The sequence below is a fragment of the Rhipicephalus microplus genome, chromosome 7, assembly GCF_043290135.1.
Source record: "Rhipicephalus microplus isolate Deutch F79 chromosome 7, USDA_Rmic, whole genome shotgun sequence".
NCBI lineage: Eukaryota > Metazoa > Arthropoda > Arachnida > Ixodida > Ixodidae > Rhipicephalus > Rhipicephalus microplus.
In genome coordinates, this window is record NC_134706.1 from 32,940,785 (window position 1) to 32,964,463 (window position 23,679).

The 23,679-nt window shown below is 47.1% G+C and overlaps 1 protein-coding gene across 1 annotated transcript in view; it reads right to left on the minus strand.

The window, feature by feature from the left end:
- Window positions 1–2,668: 2,668 nt before the first annotated feature.
- The window catches only part of LOC142767396 (lysosomal alpha-glucosidase-like), a 37,055-nt gene continuing 16,044 nt past the window's right edge, over window positions 2,669–23,679 (minus strand). The window contains exons 8-20 of the mRNA XM_075868960.1: window positions 23,343–23,447; window positions 19,771–19,887; window positions 18,521–18,640; window positions 17,277–17,485; window positions 16,630–16,763; window positions 15,227–15,390; window positions 12,764–12,912; window positions 10,594–10,678; window positions 9,016–9,218; window positions 8,854–8,948; window positions 7,625–7,674; window positions 6,490–6,633; window positions 2,669–3,017 (exon numbers count right to left, since the gene is read on the minus strand). Of these exons, the coding sequence (XP_075725075.1) occupies window positions 2,754–3,017; window positions 6,490–6,633; window positions 7,625–7,674; window positions 8,854–8,948; window positions 9,016–9,218; window positions 10,594–10,678; window positions 12,764–12,912; window positions 15,227–15,390; window positions 16,630–16,763; window positions 17,277–17,485; window positions 18,521–18,640; window positions 19,771–19,887; window positions 23,343–23,447 (1,839 nt within the window). The 3' untranslated portion in view covers window positions 2,669–2,753. The remainder of the gene's footprint in view (window positions 3,018–6,489; window positions 6,634–7,624; window positions 7,675–8,853; window positions 8,949–9,015; window positions 9,219–10,593; window positions 10,679–12,763; window positions 12,913–15,226; window positions 15,391–16,629; window positions 16,764–17,276; window positions 17,486–18,520; window positions 18,641–19,770; window positions 19,888–23,342; window positions 23,448–23,679) is intronic.

Genomic DNA, 23,679 nt, shown 5'->3' on the forward strand with positions numbered 1-23,679 from the left:
AGAGCGGCAATTCAGAGCCTTTTCTAAACACTCATTTGGTAACTGCTGCAAGCACACTTGTTGGGTACCCACTACGGCGCATTAATAATAATAATTTCTGGGTAGTAGGCCCGCATTCGCTATGCTATCCTTCGTCATTCTTCTGAGAAGTGTGGTATCCGCTAAACACTCGCAAGGAATTTCGTGCCAATTGTTCATGCAGGGGCTCATGGCGATAATGAATTATGTCTGAAGTGGGTATGCGCCACAGCGGCGCCGGTGCTTGCGAACAAGTCCCAAGCACCGGCGTGGCTCAGTGGTAGAATACTGGGCTGGCACACAGCGAACCCGGGTTCGAGTCCCATTGTGTCCTTGGTGCTAGGCTTTTCTTCTTGTTTCGCGCGAAGTGGTTACGGACACCGGCGGCGGCGGACAACTACGGCGCCGCGCGTAACTCGAGCTGTGAACTCTTAACAACTTTCGCTGTAAAAAAAAAAGAAAAATAGGCAGGTCAAGCGCTGCATTAACAACTTGCCCCCCCACCCCCCCCAACAAACGATTCAGCAGCACTGCGTAAAAGGCCATCTAAGCTTTGCCGATGTTACAAGACTAACACTATCTTCGTGTTTTTTTTTTTTGCTGGTTTCATCCTCTGATTACCATGAATAATAATTTCGCCCAGGAAGGTACGTTACTGAGTTTATAGCTACTGAATATACAAATGTTCTTCGAAATTCAGAGTTGGGGCAATCACCCACCCCTCCTATCTTACACCCCTTCCGGACGCCACGGGTTATAGTGTAGCCAAACTTGGTGCGCAAGACATAAATATCCGCGCTGACGCTTGATTGGGCTAAGCGCAATCACGTGACCTGCGTGCATTGGCAATGGAATTTCAGCGAACGGATCGCGTGATAATTGCCGCCATCGTAACCGTAATCTTGCCTAGTGTGCGGCTCCCTGCTATCTACGCGATTGATTTATTAGAACTGACAGGTCTATAATTAATGTAATTAAAGTACGAATTCATTTCTCGGTATTTCGTTACCAAAGTCAGCGCATAATCTTTTTTAAATTATTTGTTTAATCATTCCCAACGTATCCTGTGTGACCCCTTCGACTACTACTATAGCTCCGACGAGGACGACAACGACGCAAGGTAGACAAGACTTGCCATTGAGGGATTCATCAATCAGTCTAAAAGAATATCTGGCCAATTTTTCACCCTTTAACTGCTTCACCACCTATAATTCGTATTTAAAATCGTTATATTAGTTAATTCTAGTTTATACGAGTACCTTACTAAAGAAAATACTAAAAAAACACTTACTACTCGGCCAATTCCCTGCACTGGGAATTAGCCATGAGAGTAGAAGGAGAGGCCCACGCTGTAACAAAACGCTTGTTGGGTTTTTTTCTTTCTTTGATTTGTTCTATTTTTATTCCATGTTTTACCAAGCTGTTCTTTTTTCAAAACAATCTCTATCTAAACGTATCCGGGTGGTGAAACTATTTCATTTCCAAGATAAGGTACCGTTCCTTTCATGGCAGATTCCTCGGTGTGGGTTGCACCAGGAATCCAAGGGCCAACCAACTAACCATACAATGTGTTAAATAGCCAGCTGCAAGATTATCTTGCACACATTGAAACGAATAGTATAAGGCTTCAGTTATGGACGAAAAGACAAGGTGAAAGTATATACTCTCAATCGCCTGGCTGGTCTTTTTCATTAGGACTACTGTACTTCACCCACGTTTTTGAGGCAGGAGTCTTGGCAATTATTCTATCGCTGTGGAAGTTACCTATGAATGCACATAACTAACGTGGTTGCTTGGGCGAGTTGTAAGTCATCTTGTAATCTTGTTGTCAGTGCCGCAGTGCGTCTCCTTCTTTTCTTGTCCCTCGTTATTGGCGCTGTTTTTTATGTGAATGCACATAACGCAGTAATAATTATTGGCTCCCTATGCAACTATTGTTTAGAAACTGAAAAAAAAAAAAAACTTCACTGAGCTGGGGCTGAAGTTGAAGTTGACACTTAACTTGGGTGCTTCGGCTTTGAGCTTCAGCCACAAGAACGCTTTTGATGCCGTTTGCGCTTAGCTTCACGAAACGAATGATATTTTAGGTGGCTATTTGTTTATTATTATTGCAGCAATACTTAAACGTAAAAAGCGTTATTTTTATTATTTTAATTATCATTATTCATTTGAAGTCAAGATAATGACTATATGCTGTCTGGTCTGAACGGGAAAAGGCAATTATTACACTCTCTTCATTTTTAGTACGTTACTTTTCTCTTGGTCATCCATATTCAAATCCCCTTGAGTAGGTAAGGGCCGTGCTTGAAATATCATCAACACACACACACGCACACACACACACACACACACACACACACACACACACACACACACACACACACACACACACACACACACACACACACACACACACACACACACACACACACACACACACACACCTACCTCTCAGCGGGAAGGGTTGGGAACCCGCAACAAGAGGGTTCGTGCAGGCAGGCAAGAAGGTCGGTAACTCAAGCATTCTCTTCCGACTGTTTGCTCTTGGTGAAGGGGGCATAGGGGGGCATCTTCAGTCTTCCCCCCAGTGCCCCCCTCGAGCTTCGCCCAAGCTCGGCGCGCTGCAGCCATCTATTGCGCGAAACCAGACCACAGGTTGTGCCGTGTTTATTCGAACTATGTTTAATCCACCCACAATAGACACATCTCTATACGAATCAGAGACGGCCGAAAGTTCACTTCGTTTGCGCGCACGAGTCGTTCCCACTCACGTTCGTTGAAAGCACCACACCGCAGGCGCGGTTCGAAGTCTTATTGTAGTAGGCGCCGTACATTAGCGCCGAGCGTGACGAGTCGTTCGAAATGGAGGCTCCGGAGATTGGACCTCCAGCGAGGCTGGCCTTCTCGGTCCTCGGATGCGAGTCAGCCGGCGCTCTCTTCCAGTGGAGGACAATCATGCTCGTCTTGTTGAAGGGCAGCGCCAAGTCCGTTATCACGGTCTGCACAAAATGGAACGAAGGGCGAAGTCCTCTGGTCAATATTTTACCATATAGGTCGTACTTATTGATCACTTATAGAGGGTCTTTAAACCAGAAACATTTTTCGGAACAGTGCCGTCATTGCGTATAGCTACACGCGTTTGATTGTTCAGAAGTGGTCCCACAGTCCACACTCGCGTCGGTCTTTCTTTCGCCACGCTATAGGTTCAGTGGCTCGTCTCCCCTCCTGGCCAAATGTTCCTCCTCACCGTGCGAGGAGAATAAGCATGGGAGCGCCACTGACCTCCACTGGGGAGCGCACGTACGGTCGACCGAAACCTAAACTATTGTGCGTAGTAGCCACTTTTTTTTTTGTCTGTCAGTGCCATATTATGGAACTAAGTTAAAAAAAAAGACTTCGTGAACATGTGCTTTGTGGACGTACACTTGTCCTCACCTTTCTTGAAACTTAATTCAGTCGTACGAAAAAAGATACACAAATAGCTGCCACTCATGCACGATAGCTAAAGACTTGGCCGATTGTACCTGCAGTAGGCAGACAAACAAGTTAGTTTTGTGAATGACATGACCAGAAGCGAATGGTGACGTCACGGTCAACGCCGGTTGACACCGAAAGGCCTCTAGAGGACAATGTATTGATTCTTGAAGTCTGTGGCGCACCCGCGACTCGCAGCGCTGCCGCGTTCGGCGCTGGTGGTCTTGACGGCACCCTGAACTCGATGCACGCGTTTACTTGAAAGGTTAAAGAAAAATTATTGGAAGTGGTTCAGGGGACCTTCAAGTGTGACAAAGCCGCATCCTCCCTTGTGGTATGTCAGCTTTTTTTTTTTTTTCATTTGGAGCTGAGGCACCAAGACAGCATGGTGGCAAACATTCTGCGTCCCAGCATCGGTCGTATGTAGAAGCATTTAGCGTCCAAAAGTGTTCACTAAGGCAGTTCAGTGTTTTCGATGCCTGCTCCCCCTCCTTTTTCCCCCACCAGCACGCACTGTCGCTGAACAACCTTTCCTGGGAGCACCGAAGGTCGAATGGGCCAAACCACCCTCTCTGCATTCTTCCTCCATTTCTTATCTTTCGGCAATTAAGATGCGCCCCCCCCCCCCTCCGTTCACTCGCGAGGAAGCCGGATAAACGTGTTGCACGCGTATAAAGATTGTTAATTTAAGGGAAAATAAACTTTATTTCATTGTGACATTCCCTGGCTTAATCCCGGGTGGAAGGGCCTCTCGTAGAGCAACCACTGGCCGCGGCGGCTTGCCGGGCCTGGTCTAGGCTCACCAGTTGGTTCCTCAGTGCCAGCTCGGAAAGCCGTGCCTCCCAAGACCACGTTGTGAGTGTTTCGCGTGGAGGCGCCAGCTCTGTACATTCGTAGGTGATGTGTGGAAGTGTGGCTGCAACGCCAGGGGCATATCCCTGTTGTGTATAGCTGAGGGGAAAATTGCGTGTAGTAGTCTTGATATGTGTGGGTATGTGTTGATTGAAAGGAGCCACAGAATCTAAATCGTTTTCGCATTGAATGCAAAACGAAGCAGCCCTCTCCCTATCGGAAAAACAGTAAAAAGCACACGAACCCCGAGTTCTTCCTTTCTTTCTTTCCTTCCTTCTTTCTTTCTTTTTTCTTCCCCTTCGTTCTTTTGTCCTCTCTGTTTCCTAGCTTCAGTCTTTCTCTCCTTCTCTCTTTTTTCCTCTTTCATTTGTCTTTATCTTTCTTTATTACATCCTTTTTATGTCGTCTCCTCTTTTGCCAGTTTCTATCTTCATCTCTTCATTTCCTTTTCTTTTTGTCTCTCATTCGTTCTAGTTTTTCCCAATCTATTTTCCTTCTCATTTTCTCTCTTTTTCCTTTTTCGTTTCTTCCTCAATCTTTCTCTTTACACCTTTTTCTATTTCTTTCTCTCACTATTTCTCTCTTTCTCTCTTTGTTTTGTCTTTCTCCCCCGCTTTACTCCTCTATCTTTCTCTGTTTTTCTTTTCTCCTCTCTTAATTTCCATCTTTTGTTCGTCTCTATCTTTGTCTTGCTTTATCTTTCCTTCCGTATTTATTTCTATCGTCCACACCGGGAATTACACCGTGATGCACATGCTTAACAGCAGCGCAACACCACAGTTGCTACGGGCAAAAACGGCAGTCATGCATTCATATACAGGAAACAATGTGCAACGTAAAATGTCAAGTCACTTAGATAAAAGAACAGACTGTCATAGCAGGTATACCTGATCGCCGGAAGACCCAGCATCTAGAGAGCATTGGCTATTGCAAAACAGCGCATACAAATACACATGCGCCCAGCACACGTTTGGTGGCCGCATTTCTTTGCGCTCGCTGGCGCCTTTTCTTTTCAACGACCATAGTCTTATTGAAATAAGTAGACGGTGTAAATTTTCGGGGACGGTGTTAAGCTCTCCCATAGTAGAGTACCCTGTGCTCTAAATCGTTACCCCCTTTTTCTAACCCCCCCCCCTCCCCAACCGTAATTAACTTGATTCGTTGCACGATGGGTGAAGTAGGGCCTTGATATACAGGCCTACAAGACGGCTTTAAGCTCTCCCATAGTGGAGTACCTAGTGCTCTAAATTGATACCCACTTTGTCTAAACACACCGCAACCGTATTTCTACTCTCAGAGTAGCCACGGGATGGCATTAAGCTCTCCCATAGTAGAGTACCTAGTGCTCTAAATTGTATACTTTTTCTAAACACAATTCAGCTCAACTAGGTTACTTTCCCGCGGGACGGCTCTATGCTCTCCCACAATAGAGTACCGAGTACTCTAAATCCTTCACCACTTTTTCTAAACACATCTTCAAGGCTCATGACATGACACCCACAGGACGGCGTTAAGCTCTCCCATAGTAGAGTACCAAGTACTCAACAGCGTTCACCACTTTTTCTAAACACATAGAAATTTCCGTCCGTCCGTCCGTCTGTCTGTCTGTCTGTCTGTCGGTCCGTCTGTCTGTCGGTCCGTCTGTCTGTCTGTCTGTCTGTCGGTCCGTCCGTCCGTCCGTCCGTCCGTCCGTCCGTCCGTCTGTCTGTCCGTCCGTCCGTCCGTCTGTCTGTCTGTCTGTCCGTCCGTCAGTCTGTCTGTCTGTACGTATGTTTTTTCCGTCACGCGATTGAGCTACCCGCCCAAAACTTAGGCACTCGCTGAACGCCCAGCCATCTTGAACTAGTGGCCAGCTGCGACCCCGTCGCCATCATCTGCCCCACAGGCTAGCGATATTGTACAAGTGGTGCCCAGTGACGTTGACATTTATTTGCGTTGAAACGATCGACGCTTCTGCCACCGGGGATTATGCTACGTGCACGCATATTGACATTCTATGGGGCTACGCGCCCGTGTGCACGGCGAAGAGGACGAAGGTCTGCCTCCGCTCGGCCGCTGCTTAACTAGGGACGCGGCAATTGCTGCGAATAATACATTTCCTATACAGCCTCGTCGACCCTCCCTTATAACACGTAACACGGTTACCTGATTCTGCCGAACGGTGTGGGTGATCGGCGAGCCATCCAGGGTCACCAGCTCCGGAGGATGCGAGGGCAGGCCCACGATCCTCACCTGTCGCACTGGGAGGCAATGGAAACCAGCGTGGCGGGGAACCACCAGCAGTGTATCCTACGATTCAAGACGTACACAACAAAAGGGCTAAGAACGCTACGTACTAAGAATGGACAGATGCTTCTCGTTTTCATAGTATGTCTGTGTAATTGTGGCAAAAGCTTTATTGTCTCACGTTGACTCGTGTACGGGCTCGGAAAAATATTGAAGATAAACCCACACGCTACACTCAAATTCCTGGCAGTTTAGTGACCGTATGGCTCTCAGTAGTCAGGCCTTGAAGGCGGGAACACAGCTTCAGCTTTCCCACATTCGGGCGTTGGTGTTCGGAAAACGGAACACATCGGAAAACGGAACACATCGAAGCCAGCATTGACGACCAAGGGGCAATTGTTATGACGAAACAACATGGGTACTATCGTGAGCAGTATGAGCGAATCCACCATGGTGTATTTGGCATCCGACTGCCGACTCCAAATGTCGCGAGATGGAATCCCGGCCACGGCGGTCGCATTTCGACAGAAGCGAAATGCGAAGGCCCAAATACTTAGATTCAGGCGCCCTTAAAGCGGCCCTGCAGCCCATTTTCATCATGGCGACAAAACCTAGCTACCGGTCACAAAACCTTGCTGGTGACAGTACGTGAGCCAAAAATTATCGCAGCATGCTGCCTGGTATTTACAATTAATTCTCAAGATCAGCTAAAAATTATTTCCTATTATATCTGTAAATGATGCCATATACCCAGATGACAGCATCGTGTATCCTAAGTGCAATGTCGTAGACCGATTTGAGCTTGATGGGCATAACCTCCAAAATTAAAAACGTGCGCCGCGCGTTTGCAATCTTGGAGGTCATGTTCGTGGGAAGCATAACTACGGCGCTCGCCGCAGGACAGCGCCACATGCCCACGCAATCTCGCTAAAAGTAAGTGAAGCATTGAATGAAAAAAAAGAAAGAAAAGCGAAGCACTCGTATTTTTTGCTTACGATGGCACGTTAGTGTCCGGGAAGCTAAGAGAGATGAATGTCGTACTTGAATCCTTTACCTGGTTAAATATAATGTCCGCCAGCCCATAAGCTCCAGTCTCGTAAGAACCTGCGCAAAATTTTCCAAATTTGACAGGACTCGGTGCCCCTACAGCACGATGAACGGCAGTTATTTTCAACGTTATAACCTGAGACTTATTCATTTATCTATTTATTTACGAACACCTTGCGGCCCCCACAGAGGCGTTGTGTAAGGGGTGTCAGAAATAAAAACAAGAACAATTCGGGTTAATATTACAAACGACGGAAAGCACACCAAAGTGACAACTATGTCGGACACCATTAGAAATAATGACAAGTGCGGCAAAACATTCGATAGAAAACTAGTGATATTTACGTTAGATTATCAAATTATATTCAACGGCAAGTTTGAAACATACACACACACACACATAAAGAAATATGACTGTGTGCTACACAGAACTAATAAAAGCACAGTGCACAAACTGCGCAGTTTACCGATTCTGATTGGGATAACGGGGACATATAAACAGAACCTCTAAAACACCAGCATCACTTCGCTGATGAAATCAAAGAAAGAAAAACATAGTCTTTGCTACGAAATATTTTCTGCCTAAACGAACCGTTTAAGGTGCTTTTCGTGGCAAGCATTGCGCAGATGAATTGTAAACGTCTTTGCACCGTTTCATTTATTGCGATAGAAACTACACGACACTTGAGGCGCATTTATGTGGTCACCGCGATTAATCGGAGTTACCTGGTAGCCTTATACTTCTTACAGCCTTCCAATTTGTTGGTGTCGCAATCATTGCGTTACCATAGCGGCAAATTCGCCGCAAGGGTGACGCAATGAACGTGGCCTGACGTCGAAGGCTTCGAAAATCACTGTTTCGAAACTGCGATTTCCAAAGTATAGTTGACGACAGGTTTCGAAAAACATATAGTTACTGAAATACACAATTACTACAACCTCGACTCCGATTCTGAAATATATGGTGATGCTTCAATACGTGGTGACCGCATGACGTGCCTCAAGAAACAAAAATGCTTGAGGCCAGTCCCGTCTCTGCAGCTTGCCAGAACCAAGCGCTAATAACCACAATAGGCGACCACACAACGCGAATGTCATTCAACGAAGTTTCAAAACTTTATTCGTGTTGCCGCGGTGGGGTGCTATCGAAAGGTTCGCGGTTCGCGTGTTTGAGTCCCTGCTCTGAAGAGGAATATCGTTTAGTGCCCCGATGCAAGAACAGCGCCTGTTTCTCACCTGAAGAGACGCCGTCGTCACAGTAGACGCTTCCCTTGGCCTGATATTGCTCGTCCAAGGCGACGCGCAGCGAATACTCGGGGTTCTGGCCGTCACTGAGTAAAAAGTAAGGAGCGAGAACACGGTGAAGCTGCATCTTGATTTACAGACACACTTCCTCACCGTGTGAATGCAGGCGGCGTGGCTGAGACGGGAATGACGTGTCCTCCGCGGAGCAGCAGCAACACGCGGTGAGTACCGCGCCGGTGTAGCATGTGGCTGTCACCCCCGGCTTCCGAGATCAGCGGTGGCGACGGTGCGCCGGAGTCCATCTCGAAGTCGTACCACACGCCCTCAGGAATGTGGGCGCGCCGAACGCGCATTCTCTGGGGTAGTGAGAGATTGCGAAGGTCACATTGCTATCACGTATATATGCGCGACACGGATCTGCACTAATGAAGACCTAACTCTGCCGATGCCCCATGGTGGACACGGAACGTTTGGCGTACACGCAGCGTTTTCGCAGAGATCGAGACCTGGACAGCGCGAATATTGGGCATCTGCAGCCACTGAAACACACGAGCGGTCCAGGCGCACCTTATCTGGGACTACCCGCTGTACTCTGGAACCAGGCAACAGGTCGTCGCTACAATCCCACCGGAACGGTGCCCGACTTCATGTCAGGCGTGGTCACAACCCGGGGTCGCTGCTCGAATATCTGGATGATCCCAAGGTTCCAGTCGTTGGCACCAGGCTCCGTCTTGGGCGTGACAGCCAGAACGTCAACTCGCAAGATGCTCTGTAGGGCTGCATTTCTTGTGCCCCATTTTTTCTTTTTTTTCTCGTTTTTGCTCTTTTATTTAGTCCCGCCTCTACCCTTACATTCACCGAAGCCCTCAAAGGGAATAAAATGTGGATAAAGACATGCCAACAACAACAACAACACAATCGTTGCTTACGGCTTTCGACGACTGCGGTATTTGTTCCTCAAAGGCGGATTCGCACAAACATGCACCAATGGGCGCACACTTGTGAGTGACGCTAAAAGGAAGAGTTCCGATGACCTCACCATTGGAGAACGTTTCAGAATGCATAGGCAGGGCTATTTCTGTAGTCGCGGATGCTATATGGGCTGTTGCGCTTCGGCCATCTGGGTGGATCCCTTTAGCACTTTTTAAGTTGTACCCGACTATAGCTGGATATCATAGTTGAAATCAAGAAGAGGAAAGGGACATGGGCCGGGCATGCAGCGCGTAGGCAGGATAACCGCTGCTCATTAGGGGTAACTGAGTGGATTCCTAGAGAAGGCAAGCGTGTTCGATGGAGACAGAAAATTATGTGCGTAGATGAAATTAGGAAGTTTGTGGACATAATGTGGCAGCAGCTAGCACACGGCCGAGTTGACTGGCGGAACATAAGAGAGGCCTTTGTCCTGCAGTGAACGCAATCAGGCTGATGATAATGTTGATAATTGTTGGCAAACATTCACCACGAATGAAAGAAGTCAAAGCGTTCAAACCCAGGTAAAGCGTGTGGGATCTTCAAGGTGGCGTCGCAGACTTCATATTTTTCTTGCGCGTTTGTTCGCTTACGAAGGCCTTCTCGCGGCAAAGGATTACGGCTGTGGTTAATGTAAAGAGGCAATTTATTATTATGCCCATTCAAAAATTTGTTATCTCTATGACATCTCTTATAAGCAGATATGAACTGCAAATCTGTTACGGACAAGGAGGCTGCTTTTACCTCGTCCACTCTACTCACCGGTTCCAAGAAAGGAATTATCATCAGGGCAGGTCCCCAAAGAAATTGGTCGCTGATGTTTCGTGCCGTAGAATCATCTGGAAATCTAAAAAAATAATAAACAGTTTTAGAACACATCCGAGACACGATCAGAGCTGTTCACGAGACAGTGGCTGATCGTGCCTTAGAGTACAAGAGCGTGCGTCATGTTCGATTTATTTTTACTTGGCAAGGAAGATACCATGACGGTGGCTTGTGGTCAAAATTGTATGTAAGTTCATAACAATCAAGCACAAGAGGGTATTATTTCAGACCAATTCATGCCCATTAGCCATCTATATTGATTCCCCTTCCGGCCACATCCATCCACCAAACGACTTCCCTCCTGTAGAGCTCCGTATTTCTACGTCATAATTTTGAATATCGTGGTCTGTAGGCTACATTCTCTATTCACCTTTTCATAAACGCCTCCCTGGGCACCGCCATAGCCATCCTTGGGCTGTGAAAATTGGTGCGTCCCCTAGAAAATGCACTGACAACTCTGCGTCCTTAGCATTTGTACTCCCGCGCACAGTCCATCATGGCGGTGTTTTTTCCTTCCTGTGAAAAGGTGTATACTTGCTATCGCTACGAACATGTTGCGCTACGACAGAACGCGAGTGAAGTATGTACAGAAATGTATTGAAGCAAGCTTTGAGATTAGGCACATTGGTCATCCATCATCACCAAACAGCACAGGAGTGAAGAATTCTTTTATTGCGATAACAATTCTAGGGACACTGTCGGCTAGATTTTGCTGCCGGCGTCGGCGTCGACGTCATCGTCGACGTGTGCGTCGCCATCACTCGCCGTATATGTATACGTATCCATATATGTGAAAACGCAAGAAAAAATCCAGAAGAAGACTCAGCACGCGGAATCGAACGTGGAACCTATGAAACATGAGTGCGAAGCGCTAATCACTGAGACACGGAAAAGCACATCTTTGAACATACAAACAGCAAACTATTTATATATACCGCTTACTGCTGGAGGGCATCTCAAGAGGGGGGGGGGGGGGGGGTGGATATTGTGTTTTAAGCTTTACCAGCAAGATGGCGCACCGAGCGCGCATCGCCACATCGTCACGACCAAGGTCACGACGCGGCGGCGTGCTATCTAATCTCCCACGCGTACTTTGCCCCGCGGAGAGGAGGTAGGTTTACGCTCACTCGCGCGCCCTTATCTCGCGGTGGCGAGAATCATACGTCTTGGCAGGCGTTTGGCTTTCACTGGAACGATTTTGCTGTAGTTACCAGGCGCACAGAGGTCACTGCAGTGGTTGCACAGTCTTCGTTTGCAAAAAAGAGGGTGCTTTTGCAACACAGCAAAATAACAACAGGGACGGTTATTCACGTTCATCTGTACCCGTGAGCACGTTTCATGTGTTATTTGTGCGTGAGAAACACGGGACACGCTTCGATCTGCTTACCATTCTGCGCGTGACCTTCAAATTCGTTGCAATCGCCCTCATTGCTCCGGCTTTGCGTTAAAGCTGTGACTTTTTTTGTTCTTGATGTCTGCTCTTGCTCTGTTTTCTGAAGATGGATTACCAACTACACCATACTTAAACCTCTCCTCAGTAGTGCCCTGTTGGCACCCTGATCGCGCTTTCTCATTACTGCATCTTTGTACAGAAAGTGCAGCCTATGAACTGTGGTGTTTAAATAGTCGCGCACGCTTACGCTGCGACTGTAACTAACAATGACGGTGAAAATGGACAAAGCAGGGCGGAAAAAATCAACCATACTCCTTCACCGCCAAAGAGAGCGAAACGAGGCATACAATAAACATAGTGCAGAAGCTCAAAAGGAGACGGGGGCGTGAAGAGATGAAAAAATTTTCAAACAGGGCCGTGTCGTCGTAGACGACGTTCCGACACGTGGTCTTGACGTCTTGTACCTGCCTTGAATAAGACGAAACCACTTGTCGAGACGTTAGCTACAGCGACAGTCACCGCGAAAGAGATTTTCATCTAATTCAATTACTGAATCTTGGTGCTTAGTCATCTTGCAACCACCTTGACACTTTGAAGCTCTGTGTGCATCACCTGGTATTGCACTTTCCACGGCACTGTTCTTAATCTGAAACCCAGCTAGCGGGCCGGAGTCGAGAAAATTTGAACAAGTTAGGCCCTGGATAAAACACTCACTCGACAAAGAGCGGTCTCATGACGGTGTCACCCGCGACGTGGCTTCGGTGAAACAGGTAATACAGGTAGGGACGCAACGAGAGCCGAATGTCCAGCATGTCCGACGTCTCGGACAGGAAGGCGTTCGAGAAAGGTGACGGCTGCAACAGCTGCGGGAAAGCGTATCACTCATCACGTAACAGTCACCGGGCCGAAATTAAGGCGTATTTTCTTGCCGTTAAGTGCAATCGTGTCGGCGATGACTCTTGGCAAAATCAGGAGTGAAAACCGTTTAAGGGCCTCCAGTGAGACCTGTTTAACACAATTTTCTTAAGACTCGTCTTTACATTTGTCTGTAGTCTGCGAATGCCGTCTAACTACCATGTGTGTGTGCATGGGTGGCTCCCTTTTTCCTTGCCTTCAAGATTGGATAACATTGATTTCCGTTTCATAAAAAAAAGTGACTTGCGTTACAAGCCAGAAATGAGAACATTTTGTTTCATTGCTTTTCTTTTGAATATACAATGAGGTATTTGTTCCTTCCATGACACACATATTTTCCCAGGAGTAGAAATCCACGGCATACTTAAAAATATATGCATGCACCACAGCTGAAAGTATAATTAGTACTTTGGGAGACGTCTCTATCGTAATGTCTCGCAGGGTTTTTCATCACGTCCTTCCGCGTCACCCCAAATCGCCGAAAGAGAAATACTCTTGAACAAGATAGTTATATATGCATATGATATGGGATAATGTGAGTGCATTGCCTTTTCAAAAAATCGTATACGCAAACTGCATAGATTTATAATTTGTTCAACATCGTAATAAGTCATTTCTATCCATTTCAAAGTTTTCCCATCAGAGGAGGTATGGTAGGTATAGTTCACAGACCTTACGGCATACGCGTTTTATCGTTGAAGAGATTCACACGATACTTGCTACGGTCGACACATGAAATGTTCACTAAGACATGCATCAATCGAGCTCTCGTTTGGAAAAGTATATGTAATAATGGAAACAGTAAAGAAGACAGGAGAGAGCCTCACGCGACAATACTCAAGCCACAAGAAACAACACGCAATATCTTTTTGTAAATTTTAGCACGAAAGTGTTTTATGCTGGGGTCCACCAAGATTGTTGTGACGTTCTTCCGTCACGGAAATGACATCTAAAGATGATGGACTTTCAGAAGGTAATTTTCAGTCGAACCCACGACCTCTCGATTCGAGACAACAACTGCCGGACACGCTATCCACTGCGTCACGGTTACATACGTCGTAGGTTTTCAAAACACGCCTCTTATATCTACCGCTGCCATCTGACAGTTCTTTTTTAAAAGCACAATAATGCATCATGACCGTGTAATCCACGACTAGCTCCTTCAATGCGCCGTTTCTACTCCTCAGTCTTATTCGCTGGCTTTCCAATATAAGTGCAAATTTTTCAACGGCTTAACACACTGCCAGGTGGCGACTTTACTGAAAGTGCCCGCGTGGCTCAAAGCATCCATCTATTCACCTTTTCGTAAACGCCTCCCTGGGCGCCGCCATAGCCCTCCTTGGGCTGTGCAAATTGGCGCGTCCCCTCTAAAATGCACTGGCAACGCTGCGCCCTTGGCGTTTGTACTCCCGCGCAAAGCCCATCATGTCGGTGTTTTTTTTTCCTTCCTGTGAAAAGGTGTATACATACAACAGTTCTGCAACACATGGATCAACGCGCTTGCTTCGCCTGGATGAACCTTCGCGTTCCCCGCTCGCCACGCGAGGAATTGTGGCCGGCCAAGAAGGAAGACGACGCTCGCGCGTTGCGTTTCCTTCTAATCGGGAAGTGGCGTTCAATCCCTCTAACATGCCGCGAGTAGTTGACCTTAGCTCAAGTTCGGCGCAGCCATGCTCTTCTGGCTGTCACACCGCTTTTAATACGAAGCAGCTCTTTCACTAGCCTGTGTAACACTGTCGATCCGTGCGTCTTTACGAACGCGCCGCACGCTTCCCTTGTTGCAGGTGTTGGATCAGTGAGGACAAGCCGCGGCTGCGCGATGACGTCATGCTCCCCTCGCAGTGCATGCTGACGTCACGCTCTCCTCGCCTGGTGCGCGCTCGCAACAGCGCCCACAGCTGCCCCCTCGTCAGTTCGCCCGCAACACCTGCCGCTACCACAACTGGCTCCAGTACCGCGGCCACCGCTCGCTAAACCACCGACTCGTCGGCTCATGCGCATAAACATGACGCGTGCCTCATGCAGTAGATTCATGAAAGAAATAGGCCCTGTAGTGTCGTGATAAGCAAGGATTGCTATTGGTCAACTCGCTTTGCTTGTGTCAGCGGTGGGCGCTGCGGGTGCTTAACCCTACCCAAAAGGCACCATGAACTTAGTCCCGGAAAGTGGCGTCAGAGGAGGCTGGCTTGCCGAGACTAGCGCAACCATGTGACGCTTGTTCGAAGTATTTTCCCCCCTAAAGTATACGACGAGCACACTCACGAAAATCTCGGCTTTGCTCAGCCGCAGCAAAGGGTAGAAGACGGCCAACGAGAACCACGTGAGACACAGTTCCTCGTCTTCGATGGAAACCATCTTGAATTCCTCGCCACCGCAGACATCGGCGCCGCTCAGCGGCATTCCCAGCAGGCTGGCCGTCAGCAACACTGAAAAGGCAAACGTGTTGAAGGATGTTCTAACTTGGACCACTCAGGAGTGGTACAGTTGAAGCGCATACAAAAAAACTGAAAAATTCTGTCAGCTACCACTTGATAAAATTTGCGACGGTTTACCGCTTAGGACTCGAAATAAAAGCAAGTGCCTGTGCGAAGTGACCAATATTTAGGTCGTGGATTCTCTTTTTTTATTGTAAATTGTTTAAATAATTTCTAATTTTAAAAACGAAATTATAGAGTGTGTAGCTGTAGATATGTATTGTGACATGTCATACAGAAAAAAAAGGGAAAATTCGCGAACACGGATTGTCACTGGAGCAGGCATTTCGACATGAAATTGCAGTCTTGAAGAGAACATGTCCGCCTGTTGAATCATCGCCACTTGTTCATGAATTTGCCTTTTTTTCCCCGGAACTTCTACGATGTTGTGAAACAGGAAACATTGGTGTATTGTTCTAAAATATGTGGCTCTGGTTGATCCAGAGTCAGCATTTCTCCAAAAATACTTCGTAAATAATTGTAGCACCTAAAATTTCAGCATGTTTTAGAGTTCATCCAACACAGTCAGTCCACAGGGTCGGAAAAGGTGCACTTCAGAGGATCGGCGAGATACAGTTTCGGAGTCGAATTTCTTACTTAACAATTCGCGGTACAATCTGCAAACTTTCTATACCCTAATTGAAAAAAAGAGAGCTTCGCATAGACACTGTACATAACACTTATAATGACAGTAAATTTGGCGGTTTATTTCAAGAACCATGATACGATTATGAAAAACGCTATATGGAGGGTTTCGGAAATTCGGACCACCTGAGGTTCTTCAACGTGCCGCTAAATCTAAGCATACGGGCCCCAAGCAATTCACCTGCAACGAAATTGCAGTCACCAAGGTCGGGATTCGATCCCGGGACCTGCACGCCGGAAACCAAGAAACAAAACTTTTAGGCAACCATGGCGGTCTACTAATTGAATTTTCGTAACACAAGTACGACCCACTTTACCAAACGACTACTTAGCGGGAATTACTGCCGTTCTTCACGTGTAAGAAACTCGGCGACGGCCTTCGAGCTGAGATTTCGGTCAAAATGTAGTTGTTTGAAAGTGCTCGATCTGGATATTGCGTTCTATGCCAAAAAACAACAAAAACCAAAAATATATCCTGAAACACCACCAAAACTTACTGTAATGCTTGGTTCATACGAACAGCGCAATTTTGTGTGATTGACTTACTAGGAATACTTTGGCGCAGATCTTCCCACGTGGGACGGAGACCGTGAATAAAGTGACCGGCGTACTTCCCGATGCCCGAGTAGCTCGATCGGCTCACGACGAATGGCCGCACTCCAGAGGTTTTGGCGAGGACACTGCGCAATTTATCAATAAATTGCTGAATTGATTTTAGCGACTCAAAAGCCTGCAGTGCGTGGCGTACGTGGCAGGCGCGCCATCATCTCGAAGGCCATGGACTGACATACTGGTGCTCAACTGACTTACAGACTGATGCTCGACATACTGGGTCAATTGGTTAGCTGAACAGACCGACCGACTGACCACCCGGCGCACTTTCACTCACTCACTCACTCACTAACTCACTCACTCACTCACTCACAACTGGCTAGCTAAGCTGTGTGACTTACCGACCGACTCAATGATTGAACTGGCTAGTCGAACCGATAAACCGACAGGCCGAGCAACAGATTGACTGAATGAACTTGTTTACGTAGTGAATGAACGATTAAACTGACTGGTTGAAATAACTGATGAAGTGAACATCCTGTAGGACACTTCAATATGACACAAAACACACCGCACTCTGGTACATGACATCAAGCGTTACACCAAGGGCTAAATTCCCGTGTAAGAAGGATAGCGCTCACGTGTAGGCTGCCTGCGCCTGCAGATAGGGTACGGCGTTGTGTGCCAACAGATGGGGCCCCAGTGCCAGACGCTGGGACATGCACAGCGTGTGAGCGTTCAGGGGTCCCTCGTAGAGCAGCGTTCTGGGCGTGTACGGTATGATGTCCCAGCCGTCCATTGCGCAGCCACCCGGTGGCCAGGCGGTCAACAGAGTCGGTTCGTTGCGGTCCTGAGCATTGATATAATGATTAAGACGACGGCCTGATAATATTAGTAATTGCGAAAAGTGACCATCAATGGCGTCCACACGAGCGATGCAAACAAATTATCACGTGATGCTATCACAGTAACACGTCACAGGTCGCCAAAGTTTGTGAGGTCACACATTGGCATCATCGCATGACATCGTAGCTAGTTCACAGGTGTGCTAATCATGGAGGCAGTGCATAACATGTAGTGCACAAGGTTTACGAGGCCTCCGATCATGGAGGCAATGCCAAAGCACGCTAGTTGCAGGAACTTTCGAGAGGGACGGGGGTGGGCGGAATGATCAATAGATCAACTGAACGGAAAAGAAGAGGGTGGCTTGCGCCTTCGAGTCAACTGAGGCGAATGAATTAGGGACCTATAATTACTTTTTGACCAATGACTAATTGGACTCGCTAATTAAGACAGCGAATCAAGATAGCTGAAGCTTGAAGAGACGAAAAATTTTTGAGAGACGATGTGTCGCTGGGGCCAGCGCATATACGTTGAAACCAAACTTAGCGTGGGCACGTGCACATTTAGCACTCTTTTCCACGCCCAAAAGCAGGCGAGGGCACGAAGCATATGCATACACGCAATAGGCAAGAACTTGCCTCATTGTGGAATGCAGGACCGCTCGACAAGCTGGTTCCAGCGACACCTCGCGTTACAGACACTTTCGTCTGTGGAGTTGATGACTAACTGGATCACCCCCTTTTTCAAACTGTCTAGCTGATTGGACTGTTTCATTGGACTAATTGACTCACTGCCTTGACTGGACTGAATGACCAAGTGGGAGACAGATTGGGTGACTGAATTGATCCACTGGAGTGACGGGGCGAGTGTGCTGCTGTATGGTGGAACCGTGTACATTTGATAGCACCAGCATCATATCTTTGTTCAATCTTACCATAGTTACTTGAGTTATCTGCCATTTATTTCTGAGACGAGCTTTTCATGAGAGATTTGGTAAGCCATGCATTTGAGGGTACTTCATTCAAAAGATTAAGCAGCTCACCAACCACAGGCCATCGAACGGGTTTCTGGGGTAAATCTGAGCGAAGATCTTGCTGAGGTAAATGTCGTATCGCGGTACTGCGAAGTCCAATACAAAACTCGTGACGTTAGTTTCCAATACCTGCAAAAAGAAAAAAAAACGGGTGAAACGAAGAACAACAATCATGAGAGCAATAAAGAGGCCGTGCAACGCTTTTTAAATTAGCCATAGAATGGGTTCACTTAAAGAGTTCATAGCCTTATAAACTCACCACCGAAAAAAATTTTTGAGAGTCTTAGCCCCACCTTACGGCAATATCGGGCAATGCTCAGAACACTGTTCGGTGATTTCTCACTCTCCTTCTAGTACGAGCGGAGTTACAAAGATTTGTCGCACGCTGCAATTGCATTGTCTCTTATCTCATCCCGACGAAATCACTGGAAGCTAAGCAGGGAAGGATGGCACAGGGAAAGAAAACACGTCACGCGCGCTTCAAGATTTTCAACCCCCTTTTTTTTTCCTTTGAATATCCGGACAAGTTGCGGCCTCCCGCGGCAGGCCCAGAAACAACCTAGCGTACCATGCTCAAATCAGCCAATGGCTGATACAATGGCTGTGATGAGTGATTTTTAAGCTTGTAGCTTCATTTGTCGAAAGAAATCAGTTTGGAGCTGATTCTGTTGCAAAGTTTGTTAAAAATGTTGGAAACACTTTTTCAGCATGGTCAGAAAACGCCGCGGATGAGTAGTCGAGGCTTTCGAGAACATGTGAGTCAAATGTTATAGCGCAGCCTGTGGCCTGTAATTTAGTATTGACACTCAAATTCGGCATAAAATGACTATATATTCTCTTGACAAATGACGCTATAAACAAAAAGATGATCGCATCATAGGCCTAAGTATCACACCATTGGTGAATGGACCAGCGCCAGGGACTAACGCCTCTCCAGGGTAGTTGGTCTACAAACTGAGCTAATCAGGAAGCTAGTGAGTAGCAGTGTGAGGGTTAATTTAGCGACAGCTCTAAAAACACGGACTAACGTCACTTGCCTTTCCTTATTCTTCCGTCACCTTGCAAGATCCCGCAGAACTGATCTGCGATAATTTTTGGTATCCCAGATTGTCAGCTTGCCTGACCAATACGGGAGGTCACTACAGACTATAGATACTAGCTGTGGTCAAATCGTTTTTATAGAAATGAGCTGTATCTACAAGTCCTTCTACAAGTGTTCTCACTCGCTTTCCTTAAAGAATGGGCGTTACGACCCCCACCTCGTCCTCGAGCACCTCCTGCGCCTGGTTGACAAGGAGGAGACCCAAGTACTGGGCCTCGACCACCGCCATGTTGCACACCGTTGTCGGGTTGGGTCTCTCGCTCAGGGTTGGAACCTGGAAAGCGTTGGTGATGGTTATTATTCACTGTTCGAAGCTCTCACTCGTCTTTTCATTTATGCCCTACAGCAGCGAGTCAAAGGCGGTTGAACCAGCCTCGGCAAGAAATTATAGATACAATCGGAAAAATCGGCAACAGCGCACACACGTCCCTTGTATCCACGCGATGCGAAACAGTCCAGCCAGCTCAGCTACACTCTGTGAAAATCGTCGACTTGGCGAAGCTAACACACCCGCCGTGAATCTATTTGTTTTTCATTGCCTGCGTCAGGTGGTTTTTTCGTCGATGGCACGAGAGCACTCTTCGCAATTATGGAAGAGAGAACTCCGGAAAAGCACCCTTCCTTATACCTTACCGAGGTCCTCACTGGCCTAAATCTCCCTTGACTGCTATGCTCTGACGCGCTTTCCGACGAGCCTCACCACTCTTGGAGCAACTCATGGTTCGCCCTTTCCACCGAGTCTCACATTTGCCTCTCTTTGCGCGCATGCCATTGGGTCTCCTTCTCACTAAGCTTCATGCTCGCCCCTCTCGCCAAGGCGATGCCTCTCCCGCCGAAGGCGTAGCCTCTCGCCCTTTTCTACCGAGACTCACTCTTGCCACACCGCAAGGCTACGTGACCAGCGTACCACCCCGCACGTGGCGGGACACCTGCCTCACGCAAGTGGAGGGGAAAGAGCGTCACCGAATCGCTCTTTCACCCTCTGCTTGATTCGCTCTTTCGCCCGCTCTTTCCCCTCCGCTTGCATGCGTCAGTTGTCCCGGCAGGGGCCTTGCAGCTGGGCAGGAAGCGCGTCAACAGGCCCTCACGCTACCACAACGACGAACAGTCAACAAGAATAGCCTCGCTGAAAACAAGCAAAAGCCTCAATGTGACTGCATACGTCTTAATGCGGTCAGCGTTCAATCGTGGATCTAGCTCCAGCTATAGTGCTAGCGAAGAGACCAATAATTTCTTGGAATCCTCGAGACCTTCCATTCGAACTCATGTACTTGAAAACATCGATCACTTATGCATAATTTGCGACGCTGTATACTATGTCTGCAGCCAACAGCGTATACGTTGTGCAACATGATACTGACAAAGAGGAAGCGGACGAGTAGAGAGATACTAACAAGGCCAGTTGATGGTGTCTCTCAACATGTTCGTGCACTGTTTGCCAGTGTCACGTTAGGCTTCAAGACTAACGATTTTATTAAAAAAAAACAAGCTTGAAACTCCACTTTGGAACAACCCCGCGACGTTGCTATAAAATGCAATGTTCACTTCATTCAGACGAGAAAGTCACCTTCGACGGGTAAAGCAACGAATACGATATCAGCAAACTGGAATGTTATGTGAAGTAAACCTAACGACAAACTCCTTTATGACCCGATTTGGCGTAACCTTTCAAATCACTGGCGCAAAAAAAAAACAAAAAAAACCACGGTCGCTCGAGCGAGTGAAGCGTTTTTGCTGCTGTTTCTTTTCGTGCTTTAACGTGAAGTAATCTGTAAAAGGTGTTTGTACACTACTTTCGTTTTCTGCAGACTAACTTTAAGACGTACCTTTCTGCTCTCCTTGAATAATTCAGTAACCATGAACTGAAACTCGTTCCCTGAGTTATGTAGCGATGCAATGTCATCGGTGAAGCGCAGGCTACTAAGGTACTCTACACTAACTCTTATCCCTAACTCTTCCCATTCTAGGCTTTTGAAAATCACCTGTAAGCACGCGGTAAATAGCACTGGCGAGATCGTATCGTCTTGTATTACACCCTTCTTTATTGGTATTCTGTCGCCTTCTTTATGGAGCACTATAGTGGCAATAGATCCGCTGTAAATTTCGTGCGGGATGTTTAAATATGCTTCGTCGATGCCCTGATTCCGCAATGTCTACATAGCTGCTGATATCTCTACTGAATCGAATGCCTTTTCGTACTCTATGAAGGCCATTTAAAGTGGCTAGGTGTATTCTGAGCATTTCTCTAACACCTGATTGGTAGTATGAATATAGTCGATAGTTAAGTAGCCTGTACAAAATCTTGCTTGATCCTTTGGTTGATTGGATTCTAATGCTATATTAATATGTTATCAATTACGTTTTTAAATAGCTTGTGGAGAACAGCATTGCGAGATAGGTAGTAGTGCACTTGAAATTGTAAAAGATTACCAATACTTAGGACAGGCAGCAACCGCGGAGCCGAACCAAGAGATTGAAGTAACTAGAAGAATAAGAATGATATTCGGCAAGCATTCTCAAATCATGAATGGTAGATTGCCACTATCCCTCAAGAGGCAGGTGTGTAAATGTTGCATCTTATTGGTAATTACCTGCGGAGCCGAAACCTGGAGCATTACAAAAAGGTTTCAACTTAAGTTGAGCACGAAGTAGTGAGCAATGGAAAGGAAAATGATAGGGGTAACCTCAAGAGACAAGAAGATAGCAGAGTGGGTCAGAGAACAAACCGGGCTGGCAGGTATCATAGTTGAAATCAAGAGGAATAAATGTACATAGGCCAGGCATGTAGCGCGTTTATAGGATAACCGCCGGCCATTAAGGGTAACCTACTGGATTGCAAGAGAAGGCAAGCAGGTGGAGCGGAGACAGAAAGTTAGGTGGGTAGATAAAATGATGAAGCTTGAAGCTATAAAGTAGAAGCAGCAAGCACATGATCGAGTTGACTGAAGGAACATGGGAGATGCCTTTGTTTTGGAGTGGGCGTAGTCAAGCTGCTGCTGCTGCTGATGATGATGATGAAGCTGTGAAAGTACAACACGTACAAAGCCATAAGCCACGTACGTATTGATCTTCGTAGACAAAGCACAGGTCCTCTCAATCAACGTTCGTAGTCACTGCAAAAGTGCCCAATTCTTTTCACTAGCACTCTTCATGGTCCTCGTCCGACGAATGCGGCCTGCGCGTTTCATCGCTGCTTCAGCCGCACCTGTCATCTGCCTTGGCAAGCCTTCAAGCGCAAATAGAACATACGATGCAAGGGACGATCATGGAGGTTTTGCCTTTAAGTGAAACATGACGGCGATGGTTACAGCATTGATCCTGCAGTGTCGATATAGTTGCTACTAAAATGAAACGTATTAGGCCATATCCCTTCCCTCGCAGTTGGTGAACAGCAAAATGAGCTACCAGCAGTGGCGCCCTGACATACTGTATTTACTCGGATAGTAGCTGCACCGCTTGTCTATGCCTATTGTGAGCTAGGATTAACTTACCATTGGTGAACGTTAGCCCGCGTTTCCAGACGTTGCCCCTATCAAGTTCAGTATTTGTCGACGCCAGATAATGTAGGCTATATTCCCTGTTTGAGCAGCAACACTGTATTCAGCCAATCTAAATGTAGGAATGTTCCACTATAAATAATAGACAGTTTGTTCTTCTTGACTTCGCTCTTCTTAACAAGCCGGGTATCATTAGTTGTAACTGTGAGTAAATAACGGTTCGCAGACTCACCAGAGTATGCACAATGCGCTGAAAGGGCCTTCTATGCGAAGTCTCGGGGTGCCCGCCATGCTCGCACGTGTACCTCTGCACGTCGACTGGAAGCCACGCGACGTCCTGCATTACCAACCATGTAAAAATGCTTACCACTTTTCTATTCACATTATTGCATAAGTTCATTGATTCGCAAGTGAAATGCCACAAAGAAAAACTCAAAATCCACTATGTACGAGCAGATGTACACACATTTCTGGCAAGTTTGAAATGGCTCCTCACTCCTTTCGTGCTAGCGTCCACGCTGAACGACCCCCTCAGGCCCGGGAGGAGGGGAATGGATGAGTAGAAGGCA